The following is a 17,016-nucleotide window of genomic DNA, read 5'->3' on the forward strand; positions in this document are numbered from 1 at the left end:
CAGTAAAATCAAATGATGAAATATACTTTTAAGATGCTTTTTGCTGAATAGTGGACATTCAGACTCCGTTTTAGGTGCGTGTTTGAAGAGTCTAAATTCAGATTTTTCATCAGCCATTGGTGTTAGCCCGTTGGTTTTTGTTGTTGTTAAACAGTCGGTTTTCAGAGGTGTAAATCACAACAGAAACATGGGCTCTCTCACTTCTGCGTGGATCCAAGCACGGTCAGTCCTCTAGGCAGTGTTTACCATACAATGCAACCTTCATCAACAGCGGGATGGCTGTGAAACAGATTTGCTGGAGGTGAAGCATTGGCAGACATCTCAGGGATACACTGGCCTTAATTGGGCAGATAAATATCACAGGCTGCACTCCCTGGCCCTACAGCACTGTTGCATACATCACCCTGAACGCAAACTGACCACCAGCAGTGGGGTGCCGCTCGCCTGTCTCATCCTTAAAATTTATCTGCTGGCCAAAGTGCAATTAAAGAGCAGAGAGAGATTTCCCCTCCTCAGTCTGCTTCCTTGACTTGTAGCTGGACTAGAATTTGGTTACAGCTGCCCTTTTGCTTTTTTGTAATAGAATTAAAGTGGCACAACACAGGATATATTATCAAAGACACGAGATGGGACTCTTTATGATTTCAAATGATCAGAGCTCAGTATGAACATGTTCACTGTAGAGTTACAGCATAAACAAATAGCAGGGATTGACATCTGTATTCTGCAGTGTAGCTGAGGGTTTTAAATAATGAGCACTTTATTGAATATTCATGACGCTGGCCTTTTCCAAAGCCCTCAGTGGTTATGAATTTCCCTGTATTACTTACATGTTGTTGAGTCCAAATCTTCTCCCATTAGCCAGTGTTGCAGGCGGTGAAGAAAACCAGTCAATACTGGGCGCCAGCTGACAAACACGTGCCGGATGTAAACACCTTCAATACTTGAGCGTGTGCTCATATGCCACACACGTACGCACACGCACCCACTCCTCTTTAGCACTTGAACCTTGAATTGTTTGGCAGCCCGTGCTATTTATCATGGACTTATGACTCACCAATGAGAGAAATAAATCAGAGAGACAGAAAGAGAGACTTTGACAAACAATGAATGTGTTTAGACCCTCATTCCACAGAACTCCTTAGGTCCTTGAAAATTCACTGCTCTTCCTGAAAACTCAGACTTCTTCTGTAGCACATGGCTCAATCAGACAGATGCATGTTAATATTTCAACATAATGGCTTAATGTCATTACAAATGGATCTAGTAAGACAGGGCACTGCACATTGCTCTGATGGTGATGGGTGTTCTAGAAATGAGAATATGTTAAGAATATGTTAAAAGATACTCATCCGAACTATCTCCCGCCCGTCCACAAGCTTAAGTGTCCTTGGGCAAGACACTGAGGCAATGGCAGACAAGCACCATGTATGGGAGTTCTAATGGCGTGTGTATGAAGGAAAAACATATTACTTTTAATACCACCAAGGTATGAAAGCATATGTAAACCATTTACTATTCTTGTTACTTAGTTAATGATAGCATTTGAATCTAACTACTGTAACAATGACACCTCAAAGCGTTTTGTGTGTACTGACCATAGACTGTATAAAGATGGAAGGAACAGCTCCCCAAAAGTGAAGCCAAAGCAAGTAGAGCTCCCCCTAATTATAAGCGCCAACGCCTCCATGTTAGTGGATGGGACTTGGGTCAATCTAAAACAAACAAGCGCATGTCAAATACATTTTTTTTTCAAGGATAGGGATTTATTTTAGATACTTAATATCATACCGATGCATACTCAAGTGTTCATTTTTCTGATAAATAAATAAATAAGTGTATAATCCAAAATTTCTTTGTAACTGGTGGAGGTAGAGCAGAGCGTAGTATTAATTAAATGAAAAGACAAGTGAGTCTGGCGAAAGTGTGGGCAGATCATTGTTAACCTGGCTCTGTGTGGCTCCACTCTCCACCATTCTGCGAAGACTCGCAAAGTGGCGCCGCTCCCGTAGATCCTTTTACAGCCTACGTTATGACTTCATTGCGGCGGTTAGCTGGAGGCAAACACCATAGTGTGTGTACATTCAAAAAATAGCTAGCAATAATTTGCTAGCTCCCACTAGAAAGTTAGCTGACATTAGAATAATGAGCTATGTTGATACTTTGACAAAAAGCTTCATTTACTTCATTTTTTGCAAAACATAACACAGCTAACAAGATTTTGCTTTTACAATAGCCTCCGTTGGCATATGCATTAGCATATAACTATTGCATATCTAACACATGTAGTTAACTTTATGGTTGTCAAATACAAGATGTAGGTTACTTACCCAGCCATGCTAATGCAGTTAGCTGTCAAGATGTAGCTGCTGGTTTTGTTCACAATAACCCAAGCCTGATACAGGTCAGTATTCCAAATTTGCCCCTAGCCAGGCAGAACTTCAGCTTGGACAACACAAAACTCTTGTTCATAACCATTCAGGACATTATTATAGGTATCTGTGGATTCATATGCCCTCATTTTCTGTTTAGTGTACATGCTTGGTTTTTCTATCAAGTATCTGACTGCTGCACAGTAGGTAATCCTGTCAGATCCTTCATCCATTTTCTTATTGTGTACGGGTTGGCCAATGTGGTCCCATCTATTAATGTTAACTTTTTCAAGTAACACTCTCAGTCCTGGTGTGACCGAATATATTCAGATAAAAACATAACTGTTTTCGTCCACCATTGTCAAAAACAAGCTGACAGAAGCTGCTTGTCTGTGTTATCTAACTATTCCTGTGGATTTGTTTCAGCGTCAGCTAAGCCCCGCCCACTAAAAAACATCATCATGTTTACTGTCACAAAAAGGGTCTATCCCTGGGAAACTAGCATTACTTTGATCAATGCAAGGGAGTGGGGACATGTTGTTTATATTTATATACAGTCTATGGTCTTGACTCAGGAAATATCTGAATCATGACAAACGGATTAGCAAAGGGCCGGTAAAGAGCAGATCTGAACACCCACTGAGCCGAGCTCCTTCCCTCCGACTAGGTGAAGTGTGTGTCTGCTGGCTGCCAACTGCTTTCTCTCCATTAATCATGACCTGGGTTCTAAAGTTTGAACTTTGACCTTTAACGCTGCATCAAGGCCCAGTGACAGATGGAAGCAGAGCTTTGTGTCCTCACATCTAATCACCCAGTTCACACACATACACATCCACACTCATCACACACGGGCTGAGATGCACAGAGGATCACCCATAGCAACGGTCGTTTGGTCACTGGCTGATATTTTGTAGTGGGAAAGCAGTGTGCCCTCTGACAGTCTTAGTGTTTCCTAATGACAGTGAACCATTTAAAATAAGCCTCTTGTGTGTCGCTGCGCCTTTCAAAGACACTTTGAAGCCACGCAGTTAATTGAAAACCCAGTGATCATTCATGAGAGTAAAAAGAGTGCCCCATGTAGAGGAATTTTGTTTATAAGCAAGATGCTGTGGCGGAAAGACGCTGATTAGCATGAATAAATTAGATAGCTTATCTTTGAATTACATGCCCAGTGCAGCTCTCCCATTGAAGATTAATAGCCTCTCACAAGGTATTTCGAAAAGTTCATTTTCATCAATTGATTTCCCTTAATTCACAAATTCCCCAGAACTGCATGAAATTGGTAACAAGCTCTCCATAATCACGCTTTGTGCATCGTTAACCTCAGTGGCAATTACTCATCATATGTATCGGTTGTGACATTTGCGGAAGCATGTTATTTTTGCACCATTAGATCACGACAGGAATATTATCATCAACTAATGGTTAATTACAAGTTGAGCAGAAATGGGGTCCATAGTTTCCTTGGATTTGTGCAAGGGGCTTGTTTCCAGAAAAAAATAAATAGTTGTTCATCTTACACTATATTAGCCTGATTAACTCACTATCTGCTAAACTGTTCCATCTGTCCCATCAAATAAACAAGAGCCTCAACATGGCGACAATTGTTTCACTTTGACTCTGGCAACATCAGTCCATTGTGGGTACATTTTGGAGGCCCGAAGTAGAATTGTCCAATGTTTTCTTTTTCTCCAAGGCTATCATCACCTCACCAGAACATTATTGTTACCGTGGTATAGGGGTCATTTCAGTTTCGGTCACAGACAGGAATGCTGCTTGAAGCAAAAAAGTGGGCCAGTGAAATAAATTGAGAGGAAAAAAATAGAACATCAGGGTTTCATCTAAAGTAAATGCCATGGGTTTTTACTGTAAGAATGTATGCCAGGTGCATTTACAGTGATACAGCGAGGTGTAGGTTCTTATTGAGACGTATGAACAGAGAAAAAAAACAAAAACTAGGTCACTCTATCACAAAAAAAGCCACTAGAGAACAATCCCATGTTAAAGATTTGCACCTGTAATATAGTACACTCCACATCTCAAAAACAATCTCTCTGCTGCAAAAGAGGCTAGTGCAGCTGCTGACATGCAGTATATCATCACACTGTACCGGTTTTCCCACACCGTCACGTACTATCCCCTAGGCGTATTCCTGCAGTACATTAATAGGGTAAATCATTGGAATTTATCATACGTAATGATACCATTATGGAATAATGTTCATCAGCTAATGTGCGCTTGCCAAGAAACTATTTATGTCTTTATCCATTTGCTGTCTGCTACAACCCCTCACATCTCAATCTTTTATTAACCTACCCAACATTTTAGCCACAAGGAGAACTTAGAATGTGAAGAGATGCCAAATACTGACAAGCAATAGGAGATGATGAGATTTTATGTTTTGGCCCTGGTATTCTAGCACTTAGTCCACCTCCTCTGTTGCTGCTGGGCTCAAATAAATGGAAAGAAAAAGAAAACATCTCCTTTTTTCTGAACATTTTTATTGCTTTTTGTTATTGGCGTATAGGTGTGTGTGTTTTTCCATTGAAAAACGATTGAGACTGATATGTTTAATAACACTACGAGAGCATAGAAAGTAATATTAGAGGTAGAGTGACTTTTAAGGTTTATGGTGCCAGGAATCAAGTATGGTGTTATTTGATTGAAAGAATACACTTAGGGCACATGATCCAGCTTTTGAAGATTTGTACATTTTAAGTCAATGGACTGAGTCTGAGGCGCCCATCAAATGATGGTGTGATAGACAATATCTGCCATCTTAATCGGGAAAGTCCTTTCCAGTCACTGAGGTTACATGGTTCTGTCACATGCATGTTAAAATAAATAAATAAAAGTAACATCTAATAATGACAGATTTCTCTTTCCACTTGGACGAACTTTTACCCAAGTTAAGTACTACAAATTATCTGCGCCTGCTTTATGACACTGCAAATAGAAGTAATCCCTTTGAGTAATATAATCTGTCAGTGTTTGTGTTTAGTTTCCGTGTCTGACACCTAATTAACAGAGTGGAAGTTGGTTCTTTTTTGCCGCATGCAATGAGGAAAGGGAATTGAAAATCTTTAGGTAGAGCTCTGTGGGAAATGCCTCATTATGGAGGTGTATATTACACCCTAGAAACAGAGGTTTATTTTACAGGTCCATTATAATCCATCTGTATTAGTGTCATAAACTTTAGAACAGGTAATTTTACAATTGTAAGTATCATTTTAAAAATATCCCCAGGATTACTTCTCTGTATCAAGCAAAGCTGAAAAGTAAAACTTTAATCTACCCCTAATCCAATTCTAAAATGCTTCATGCTGCTGATTAAAGAAAGTCTGTCCTCAGACCAGAACGTCTGTGTTTTAATAAGACCATTATATTGTATTGTGTTTGGACAGGAAACATGCTTGGGGCACTTACAGCATCTTATCCATTTTAATGTTGTTCAGGATGATGGTGAAAAATGAACGAGGACTCTCTTGTCCTTGTTGCCTTTTCTTTTCCTTTCTCCCAGCCTTCCATGACTCATCGCCCATACTGCCGTCCATTACAACAAGTGGCCTGGCTTCCCCTCTGTGCTCTAATTGGAAAGCTTGATGGCAGTAGGTTTAGCCAGTAATGGGGTCCTGCAATTTGGTAGTAGAAGTCATCCTGGAGAAGCCTGTCAGGATTCATAGGAGATCCCACCTACGTGCAACCCACTCTGCATCCCCAGAAAGAAAAACCCTGCATTCTGATAGTTCAGCTGTAAGCATTTCTGTAATTCAAGGTGGTGTCATTAGAGGCTTATTTATTCACCCGCGGTGTCTGGCAGGAAGGAGATGATGTCACCTAGATCAGCTGTGGCAGCTCACTCTCAGCACCTCCTGCAGGGCTGGAGAAGAGAAACTAGAGAGGAATGGGCAAACATGACAATCATAGCATCGTTAATGAATTAGCACATAAAGAAAACAACAAGCCCCGCTTGTATCGAGCAAAGGGTTTTGGGGTAGCGCAGTCACGAGTGTTTCAAGAAGCGGAGGTGTAGAAGGATAATGGAGCTTTTAGTGAGAAGCACCTTAAGAAAAAAATAAAATAATAATAGAAATGGACTTGTTTTAACCAATAATTTCGCAACCCAGGCTTCCCACAACAGCAGTTAACACAGCACTGGTAAACATGGACGTGAATAATTTCCACCTTAGGTTTTAACAAATTTTCTCTACTTTAACCAAATGGTCAGTTTTGGTTACTTTTACTTGTCAGGTCCAACTAGTTTAGTTGCCTCAGCTTGGAAACAATCTTTGGCTGAGATGAAGGCTTTTTGGCACTTTACCCAGCCATACTTGGAGAGTTTTTTTAAGCCAAGATTTACTAGGTGTTGGTCTAACAACAAGTTTTTATTGCAATATATGTTCTGGTAAAAACTGATTACCATGATAGAGACACAATGTGAGCTTTTAATACCACCTGCACCACATTGCAATACGTGTATTATCTTCTGGTCTCCCAATAAATCTGGTTAGAAAAATAAAAAGAAAACATCCACCTGCTCAGGCCTCATTGGTTCAAGGTATTTGCTTTGTTGCCTTCTGATGTGTAACACTAGCATTTTCACAACAGCTACAGCATATTATTCAACTGACATTTAGATGTACTGCATAAAGAGTCAGTGATATCATTTGAGGAACATTGTCATTACTTCTGCGACCCGTAAACTGGGTTCCTTCCTGTCCAGGTGCATTTTTCTCTTTTTAGGTATGAAATTCAAGACGAGAATGTAGGAAATTCTCACCAGAGTTGCCCTGACCAGAGGTTAAAACTGTATTTCGGTGTCTTTCACATTTTTGCAAAATGCTTCCTCAGCGAGCTGCTGTGAAACAGCTTCATTGCCGTCACATAAGCTATTGGTAGACCTTGATCGTCTGTTTCAATATATTCAGTATAAGGCTGCCTGCTTTACAATACTAAATGCTGTTTACACTCTTACTGACTCTACAAATACTTTGTTTTTTAATAAACACGAATGATAACAGCTAATTAAGTTCTAAAATTGCCTGTAAACTGTTTCATCAAAAAACAAAGCCAACACAAATTGTTTGCAGTAACTTGATCTTCTCATCAGTGGATTTGGAATTCAAACAACAAAGCTTGTAATGTTTCATCTCTTTAACCTAGCAACAAGACTTAATGACAAATGGTATGATTTTGTTTCGGATGCTTTTTTGTTCTAATGAGGATCACCAGATGGGAGAATCATATGTCTTGTTTATGCATTCATTTTGTCCAAATGTCACTCTTTCACTACTGCCTATGCTATAAACCTTCGTACTTAATAGTGGTACTGAATTATCATCAAACTTATATAAAGTTGGAGTTTAAATAAGTAGATTATCTGACTTCTGCCTAAAGCTATTTTTGTTATGAGTTGCCACAGCTCTGATGGGTTTAAGTTTAGTTAGATTTAGGTAACTTTGAAATGCTGTTACTGCCCATAATGTTGGACGGACGGGACGACAATCAGTTTTGCATATCAATAGAAAGATCATACTACTATTTGGAGTTGCATAACTGCCATGAACTACCTCAGTCAAATGTGTTTGTGTCACATCCAGATTGTATCCAGATGATTTTGGTTGAAGTCTGGAGGGTAATTCAGTTGTCGCCACATAGATCAAAAGCACATTTGAGGAGGTTTTAAATGTGATGTCTGTTGCAGTCCAACACTCTTGACACCCAAATTATAATTCAAATAGGTTTTTGCATTACAAGCAATGTGACAGAAAATAGTGTCAAATTCAGAGCGAAGGCAGCGCTGAGCAGAATCAATGCTGCTACCAGCACACACTGGTTTAGGTCAACAGTGACAACCATACACTGGATATAAATATGGACAATGCCTTCCCTCTTCCTTACATTGGCCAAATTGACACTAGTCATCTTGTGAGTTTGGAGGCAGATTCTGTGCGGTACAGTCACGGGGAGCCACGTTATGACCCGACCACACTTCTGCAGGACTTATTCACGTGTTTTTGATGTGAATTATATACTGTACACAACTCTTACGGCCCTACAGGACCGCTTCACAGAATTGCCGTGGCAACTTGTAGTCATCATGATGTCACATCCTGTTTCTGTAGCGTCAAATAACTAACTAAAACGAAACTTATCAGAAAAATGGACACTTGAGTATGCACCAGTATGTTAACTACATAAAACAACTGAAACCATCCTTGAATAAAAACTATTTGATGTGTACTTCCGTGTTTTAGTTTGGCCCAAGTCCCATACACTAACATGAAGGGGGCGGAGCTTATGATCTATACTGCAGCCTGTCACCAGGGGGAGCTCTACTTGCTTTGGCTTCACCTTTGCGGAGCTGTTCCGTGGGCCATCTTTTACAGTCTATGGTGAGAACAGCTGGTGAAATAAATTGTACAATGGCATTGGGAGAGGCTTTACATTATACAGTTACCTTGCCAGGTCAATCTCACAAGCTTTTTGAGGTTACAATAGCACTAAACAGTCTAGCCTTGAGCTATACACATGTGTCAGATGCACAGAGGTGTGGACCAATCACCATGTGAGAAAGTACTGGCAGCAGTGGGTTTTAGGGGTGATGGTCTGTGTTAAGAGTGCTTTTTCTGTGCTATCTTCCTTACAAAAACTACAAGAATTGATTGATGGTCTTTTATTAGGAGTTTTTAAAGACATGAAACAAAAGCGCCGTTTATTGTCTGGTGAATAAATCACTGTTCAGTTATTTACACACATTACAGTCCTATAGATGATAAAAGTTTTTCACATTATATTGTAGGAAGTTTTACTGCTATGTATTGATCTTTTATTGTTTCCCAGACTTTGTTGTTATTCTCAGCCGGCGCAAACAATATTATACTGTAAAGCAACTGAGCTACGGAAGCTCTGAGCTGGAAAACTGAGGGCTCTTCATCTAGACCTTTGAAAACCCCTCAGTCCCTGCCAAGGAGAGATAGGATCAGTAGACAACCCCAACATTTTCAATTTTGTGCTATCAGACACTGAGGAGATGTGTCAACACTGGGGTCCTACAGCAAGTAAACACAGGACTCTGACAAGCAATAACCTAGATTCAACATCGCCTCTGGACGTCTCCAACTGAAGGCCTGCGCTGTCTCTCATTTAGATCCAGATCAGTTGATCAGAAACAACACCTCTCCCCCCACAAAACAGAGAACGCTGTGAATGTGCTGTGAATGTGTTCATGTGCACTACCTGGTGTTGTTGTGGGCACTGTCTGTATGACACTGGGTCAATACAGGCTGAAGTGGTACCATTTGAAATTGAAAGTCCCAGAGATTCCAGTTATGTGTGTGGAAGCTTTTAATGATGCCTCATCCTGTATTTGACTGTAGACTTTTTGCTTGTAATAGACAATTAGAGTACACAGTTAATGGCCACCTTAATGTTGATGATAGATTATCAATTCAATGCAGTTTATAGGGTCTAGACCATCGATGCTTACTTTTAGCACAGTGAAAATTGTGTTTATTACTTTTTGACTTGCCTGTGCAATATCTGAGTAAAATGAGTGCTAAACTTCAAATGTAATAAAGTCAGTGCTGAGTAGATGCTGCGTTATTCATACTGTCTGTTTTTAGCTCACTGTATTTTGGCTTTTAATAAAGTGAATGCAGGGTGGATGCAGTGAAACCGGACAGAGTTCAATGTCAAAGGAAGCCTTGTGACTCCAAAAAGTATTAGTGGGTCTGAAGAGGAACTCTGGAAATTGTTGAATCAACTTTTCTTTTGTTAGTTTTTCCGCAGGATCAGAGGGTAGAATAGTTGGACGCAGATGACTGAGAATCCATTACTGTATAGCACAGTCCACTGCAGGAAAGCTCCCTGTGAGATTCAAATCTTGCAGATTAAAATAGTGTCTCATAAGCCTGTATGTGTGTGCGGGCTCACATGTACCTGCATGTGTGCTTATTTAAATGTGTTTAAATGCCTTTGTGGGTGGCCTTATATGTCTCTGGGTTCTGAGCAGCCTAAATATCGAAGCTTTCAACATCAAAGCTCCAAGAGGGTTTAAGTGGCCAGAAACCTGGCAATTATGATTGTAAGTGATGTCCAGCAGGGACTGCTGATGAGTTGCCCTCAATGGAAAAGATTTTCACTTTTTCACAAATGCACTTTTTAGGGTCTTACTTCTGATTTATGTCCAAAACACCTAAAAAAGGTCTGATTTAGTTCATCAGCTCAGTTACTATTCATAATGATATATTTCAATATTAAAGATGAATTTAACTTAATGTCAGAGACTTGCTATCATTGCTTTAAAAGTTGAGATTATACACTGATCAGGCATAACAAATTAAATATTGGATTCAATACAATTGTTTGTGTATGTATATTCACATATTAGGCATAATGTGACCACCTAACATTATGTAGGTCTCCCTTGTTCCTCCAAAACTTTTCTGACTCATCAGAGAATGGACATGGGCCTTCTGAGGGTGTCCTGTGGTGTCAGACAACAGAATGTTGTTAGTGGGGGCCTTTGGGTCCTATGGGTTGAGGGGAGGGGCCTCTGTGGATCATCCCACAGATACTTGATCACTTTGGGATCTAGTGAATTTGGAGGCCAGGTCAACACCTTGTGCTGTTCTTCATGTTTTTTTGACTTGTTCCTTAACTGTTTTTGTATGTGCCTGTGTCAGGCTGCATCCTGCTGGGGATGGCTGCTGCCATCAAGGAGTGTCATTGCTATGGGTTGGGGGTGCCTGGCGGTTTTAATGTTGTGACTGATCGGTGTAGCAACGTTTCATCAGTGCTATCAAAAGTCAAACCAATATAAACAGCTATAGAATTGAGCAGATCTTAGCCATGAGTCAGAGATCTCTGTGCAGTTATGTCAATGTCATGTTTTATTACTCATTGTACTGTATGATGATTTAAGTGCTGCTCTCTAGCTGTGTTTTAAGAAATGGTCTTTTTTTTGGGGGGGGGGGGGGGGCTTTTATCTGCAGTGCTTGGGCCAGGTGAAAAAGTCCTCTATTTGCTATCTGATATAGGAAGTTATGTTCTTCTCTGACAAACTTTTAAGTAATGCAAGTGACTTCCATGGTCTATTTCATTGTGTCCCCGTGTTCAAAGCTCTTGGATTCGCACGATACACTAAATAACTAAAAGGGCACAGAGGAGGTGGCTAGCAGCTACGTGCTGATGAGAGACAGTGGAACCATTTTAATGAAAGCCAAATCCTAGTTGTAGCGATGAAACTCAAAAAACCTTCGCCGACGTGAAGTGGGCGCATACCAAGTTGAACTAAGATCAACTTCGAGGTGATTAGAGGGGTCGATGCAGTTGACTGGCATATTAAGTTCCCTACACATCTACCTTTACATTTATCATATGGAAACACTGTCCATGACTTTGGTTCCTACCTTCAAATTTACCTTGCTGCATCAGGTGAACTCAGGTTACTAGTGGAAAAAATGTCAGCTATGAAGTGATGGCCAATGTGCAGATCACTTTCTGTGTGGATGGGGCTTAACTAACTATGGCATATTAGAATGGAGCAGGACTGTATAGTCAATTAAGACCTTATTTGGTGAATGAGCCTGCTGGCTCAGTCTGGGGATCAAATAATTATTTGTTCTGGGTAAATTAAAAGCTACTCCATGTTAAAATAAACACTTTGCTGTGTCCTAATACGCAAAAGCAATGGCCTACTCTATTTTTTATTACATCAAAATACTTCCACCTTTTACACCTTATTTATTTTTACCAGGCAAATTGTCTTTTCTTAATCTAACTAGCTGCACACTAAATAATGTAACTTCAGTCATCAGTGAAAAAGTCATCAGAGCAGCTGGATGCGAGTGATTGGCAAGGGGAAAATCAAATCCTACCCCTCACAGAGAATATTTAACAAGATGGCAATGTCAGGCTAAATCATGGAGCGTGCATGTAAGGCACATTGTGAGGTTTTACATGCAGTAGTAAGGGGGGGAATTTAAGCCTTATTACTTAACCAAAAACGTATCACTGTAAAGTGTCCACTAGATATAGAAGGCATTGGTGGGTGAACCAGAGGTCTCTGTTTTAAATGCTAATCATTTTTTCCTTCTATTTTCTTTGCAGTTCCTCCCAAGATATATGACATTTCCTCTGACATCACTGTAAACGAGGGCAACAATGTGTCGCTCATCTGTACAGCCAGTGGGAAACCCGAGCCAACCATTTCCTGGAGACACATAACCCCATTAGGTGAGTTCATTTCACCTCTCACAAACTTATGCTAATGAATGATGAGATGGATGGATGAGTGAATGGGTGGATGGATGGATGGATGGATGGATGGATGAATGGATAGAGAGCGGAAACGAAGAGGCTAGGATCAATAGGTGATGCAATGAGCTTTAAATGCGATTGTATGGATTCATGACAGTGGGGTGAAATGGCTACCTCAGTGTTTTTCTCAGATAAACTAGGACCAGTTAAGATTTACTTACCAGCAATCTTATCTCAAGTCTAAACAACTAGAGAGGAACAAGGGTAACATAAGGCACTGACATATTTATGTGCCTAAAAATAGCATGCATCTCCACTCAACCTCAAGTCATCTTTGAGGATGTCTGGATCAAGCCTTGGAATTAAAAACAAAAAGTCAAACCATACTGACTCACTGCCCTGAGTTTAGGTTCATCCATACACTGGTGCATCCCACGTAATGAGACATGTCGAGCTGCTGGAACTGCAGTAAAGCACATAAGAAACAAATGCTGGCCACAAATGCATTCATATCAAATATTAAAGAGCAGCTTGTTCGGACTGAAATGTAATGCTAAAATGATGAGTAGCCTGTGTTTCCTGAATAAATAACAGTTTATTCATCTAATAAGCTGTTTCTAACAATATATTTATATTAACTATCAAAACAGACTGAATATATAGCTATTTGGAAATTAAGATATTTCAAGCTAGCAACTTGTTCAAGGTACTAAATCAAACATGTTTATGATTGAAAAATAAATTTAGATTACCGCAGAGAGACCTTTTGCTTTGGCAATTTGTAAACTATCAGTTAAAGAAAATCATTATCCTTGTAATTTATTTAGGTGGCTCATGTCTGCTGCTTTGAATGTTGAATACTTCCTTTGAAAACTCGTTCCAGAACATTTAACTGTTTCAGCAAGCCCCCACCCAGCCACTTCCAGTCCTCCCTCATTTTCATATTAATGGATTAGAGCATGCTGCGCTTATCTGATCGCTGTGAGGATGACTGCATTTATCTTATGGCTGTCAAATCCTCCTCTCTGGTGTGCTTGCCCTGATTGCGTTAGGGGAGTTTTCAGAAGATGATCAAAAGAGCCATCCTCAGAGTCCGAGTGGCAGTCACTCATTCTACTTTGAAGCGTCCGCACTTTGAAGTATGCCAGAGAAGAAATGATATGCTGGTCAAATGAAAGGGGTCCAGGACTAAATGTAATCACAGACTGTCTCCTAGCACATCAAAAAAGAAGCCATTTGCCACAGGATCTTAGAGTCAGTTGTATTGTGAGTGATTTGTCCAAAGAACGTGATACAACTGAAAGGTTGTAATAGGCTAATTACCTATCGATGGAATACCATTAACTCGACTGGGTATGCAGAGAAGTCTGCACCAACCTCTGCAAAGGTGGTTTGAATGTTCAGTAACAGCATAGGGTTTATCTAATTTATGAATGATCCATCAAATAGTAGCAGACCTTGAATGAACTGACATGAAATTACACCATGAACCGAATTCATGCAAATATCAGGCTGTAAATATAGTCATAAATGCATTGCTTTTTTAAGCAATTTATAAAATCAGACCGAAGGGATTTTAAACTAATCCTTGGGAAATGCTGAATCATAACAATCTTTTATTTTGGAATTAAGAGTTTTTAGCCAAAATCTGTCACTCAAATATATGTACACATGCTCGACAGAAAGAAACAAGCTGCAAATAAATAAACAGAACACAAGCAAATACAGGAAATACGAACAAAAACCAAGTTGCACGAAAATGTGACCCTACGCCCTAGACAGGTCTCCAGTGTATCTCAGGGCTAACACAGACAGACAGACAACCATTCACACTCACACTCACACCTACGGCCAATTTAGCAAGCATGTCTTTGGATGGTGGGAGGAAGCCGGAGTACCCAGATTCCTGACCACAGAGACCCAGAGAGAACCCACACAAGACACAGGGAGAACATGCAAACTCCACACAGAAAGGCCCAGTCGGTCTGGACAGAAGCTTCTTGCTTTGAGGCATCAGCACTAACCACTCAAGTTAAGAATTCAATTTTATTCGATTTTATTTATATAGCCTCAATAACAATACAAATTGTCTCAAGACGCTTTATAAAACCCGGCCTGAAACCCCCAGAACAAGCCTGAAGGCGACGGTGGCAAGGAAAAACTCCCTTTTAACAGGAAGAAACCTTGAGCAGAACCCAGCTCATATGGAGGGACCCATCTGCCTAAGGCCAGCCGGGTACAGACAGAAGAAAGAGAGAAGAGAACAGCAGGAGAAACGAGATAAACATACATCTGTCATAGATACACATATATGACTAAAGCGTACATGTGGAATCTGATGATGATACAAATACAGCATATAGCTGATGATGTTACATGACAGTTTGATAATATAAGAAGAATCATATGCAGGTTGGAGAATTGTTCATTCAGGTAGGAGTGGATAGCTGCAGGAGGCCATGAAGACTGGGCAGGCTGATGAGACCACAACAACAGATGTAGAGACACAGAAGGGCATATTTTATTTTATTTTTTTTATCATATTTCATATTTCATCTTGGTTTTCATCAAGTTTAATGTAATTTTAAGTGTACTACTAGTTTGACCTGATGCATTATAGTATCAGTATCAATAGCTGATTATTACACCCCCAGCACAGATTTCTGTCTCCTTGTATTTGGCAGGAGCAATGGCTTTTACTGGCAAGAGGCCAAGCAGGTGCAGTGGCTATAAAGTGACAAACATGTCTAAATGGCTAGTTTGATTTTCTGGCCTCACTCTCTTCAACACTCAGCCATTTTGGAGCGGGGGTGGGGATTTTTCGCACTGTAGATAGTTCTGCTGCAGCAGTCAGTGAAGTTTGACAGAATGATAAATTGCCCTGACTGACTGTCAAGTTTCTATTCCCACTCCGACTGTTTTGTGTTTGCATTTTCTCCCCTTTTCTCTCCTCGCTGCCAGCCAGCAAACTGCCAGCTAATAATAAACTTTGTGCATCCAGTGAAGTGTGGCCATAAACTGTTTATTGAGACGATAATTTGGCTCAGTATCTGCGCATAGAAAGTCAATGCATGTTCTTCAATTAGGCAGAGGCAAACTGAAAAACAGCGAGTATTTGAGGAACACAGATCATCTTTGTTGACATGCTACTGGGAGGAGGAATGGCACCAGCATATGTCATAGCTTTAATGTGCACAAAGAATTATTGCCGTCTTCTGTTGCAGTTTAATTAGCCATGCAAAAGTTGTTCTTGATGGTGAAGTCCTCAAGAGTTTGAGAGGACTGCGGCATGATCAGGGTGCTTATGGTGCCCGCTCAAGTCCCTCTGTCAAATGGAGGAGCGTGATTGATGTGCAAAGTTGATATTTCATGCTCTCTCTGACCTTACTGTTGATGTACCCTTGAGCAGGGGTTCCTTCACTGAAAATTCCAGTGGTATTTCTCAACTACCATATTCTAAAGTAATAAAAACTGCCTAGTTTAGTGTGTATTAATGGAATCCCTTCCTTCCCCCCAGCTCCTCAGTGATGTCATTAAAACATGTCCTGTATCTACTTGTATGGTTAAATAAAATATACATTTCAACAGGAAGCGCCATTAGACGGAGTACATCGTAATGCACCCAGCAGCCTCTCTGTCGTTATTAATTTAGCTCTTGACAACCCTGCTTACTTTATTGCCAAACCTTACAATGGCATTGGTGACATGCCAGTCTTTCAGAGTAATGCCTACGTGTGGAGTACTGTGCTGTGTTTCCTCACCGCTCTTTTATAGGTCATAGAGAGGGTAGTGAAATAGCCTTTAACGTAGTCCGTTTCAATCTGCTTTGGTTTTGTGGATGGCTGAGAAAATTGCTTTGATAAGCTTTTTCCACTGAGATTTGAATCCATGGGATAGAAGTGTGACCTTTGAAAAGGCTGACTGGAATCCTAGAATACATATTTGATTGTTTCTTGCGATAGGACTCAGCTGGGTTGTGTTTTCCTCCCTCTCGTCCCAAGCAGCTACTGCACATTTATCAATACTGTATGTGTTTTGTTTTGCCTCTTCATTTAGGTGCATGTGGAACATATTCCCCAAATCACACCCTAGGGAAACAGGCAGCAGGATCCTCGACATTGACAACTCAGTACAGCACAAGCACCATGGATCCAATGGAAGTTACTCAGTCCTGAATAGTAGTCGATATTTATGTGCATGCTGCAATGAATTATTAAAACTTAACTTTATATCACTGCTACGTACCTTGACTTGTGTCTGTCATGCCGCACTGGAAGTTGGCAGCTCTTTAGGACATGCTAAGCAGGTTTTTGGCTGTCTGTTCACTGGGGATCTCTTATTCGGCAGTGTTCCTTTTCTCATACTTTGCGATGAACTGATG

General features: G+C 40.4%; 1 protein-coding gene across 2 annotated transcripts in view; it reads left to right on the top strand.

Moving 5' to 3' along the window:
* Positions 1-17,016, top strand: part of negr1 (neuronal growth regulator 1) — a 134,043-nt gene that overhangs the window by 52,749 nt on the left and 64,278 nt on the right. For both annotated transcript variants that reach the window (XM_084548144.1, XM_084548145.1), the window contains exon 3: positions 12,486-12,611. In XM_084548144.1, the coding sequence (XP_084404270.1) occupies positions 12,486-12,611 (126 nt within the window). The remainder of the gene's footprint in view (positions 1-12,485; positions 12,612-17,016) is intronic.

The sequence above is a fragment of the Chelon labrosus genome (assembly GCF_963514085.1).
Source record: "Chelon labrosus genome assembly, chromosome: 7".
Lineage (NCBI taxonomy): Eukaryota > Metazoa > Chordata > Actinopteri > Mugiliformes > Mugilidae > Chelon > Chelon labrosus.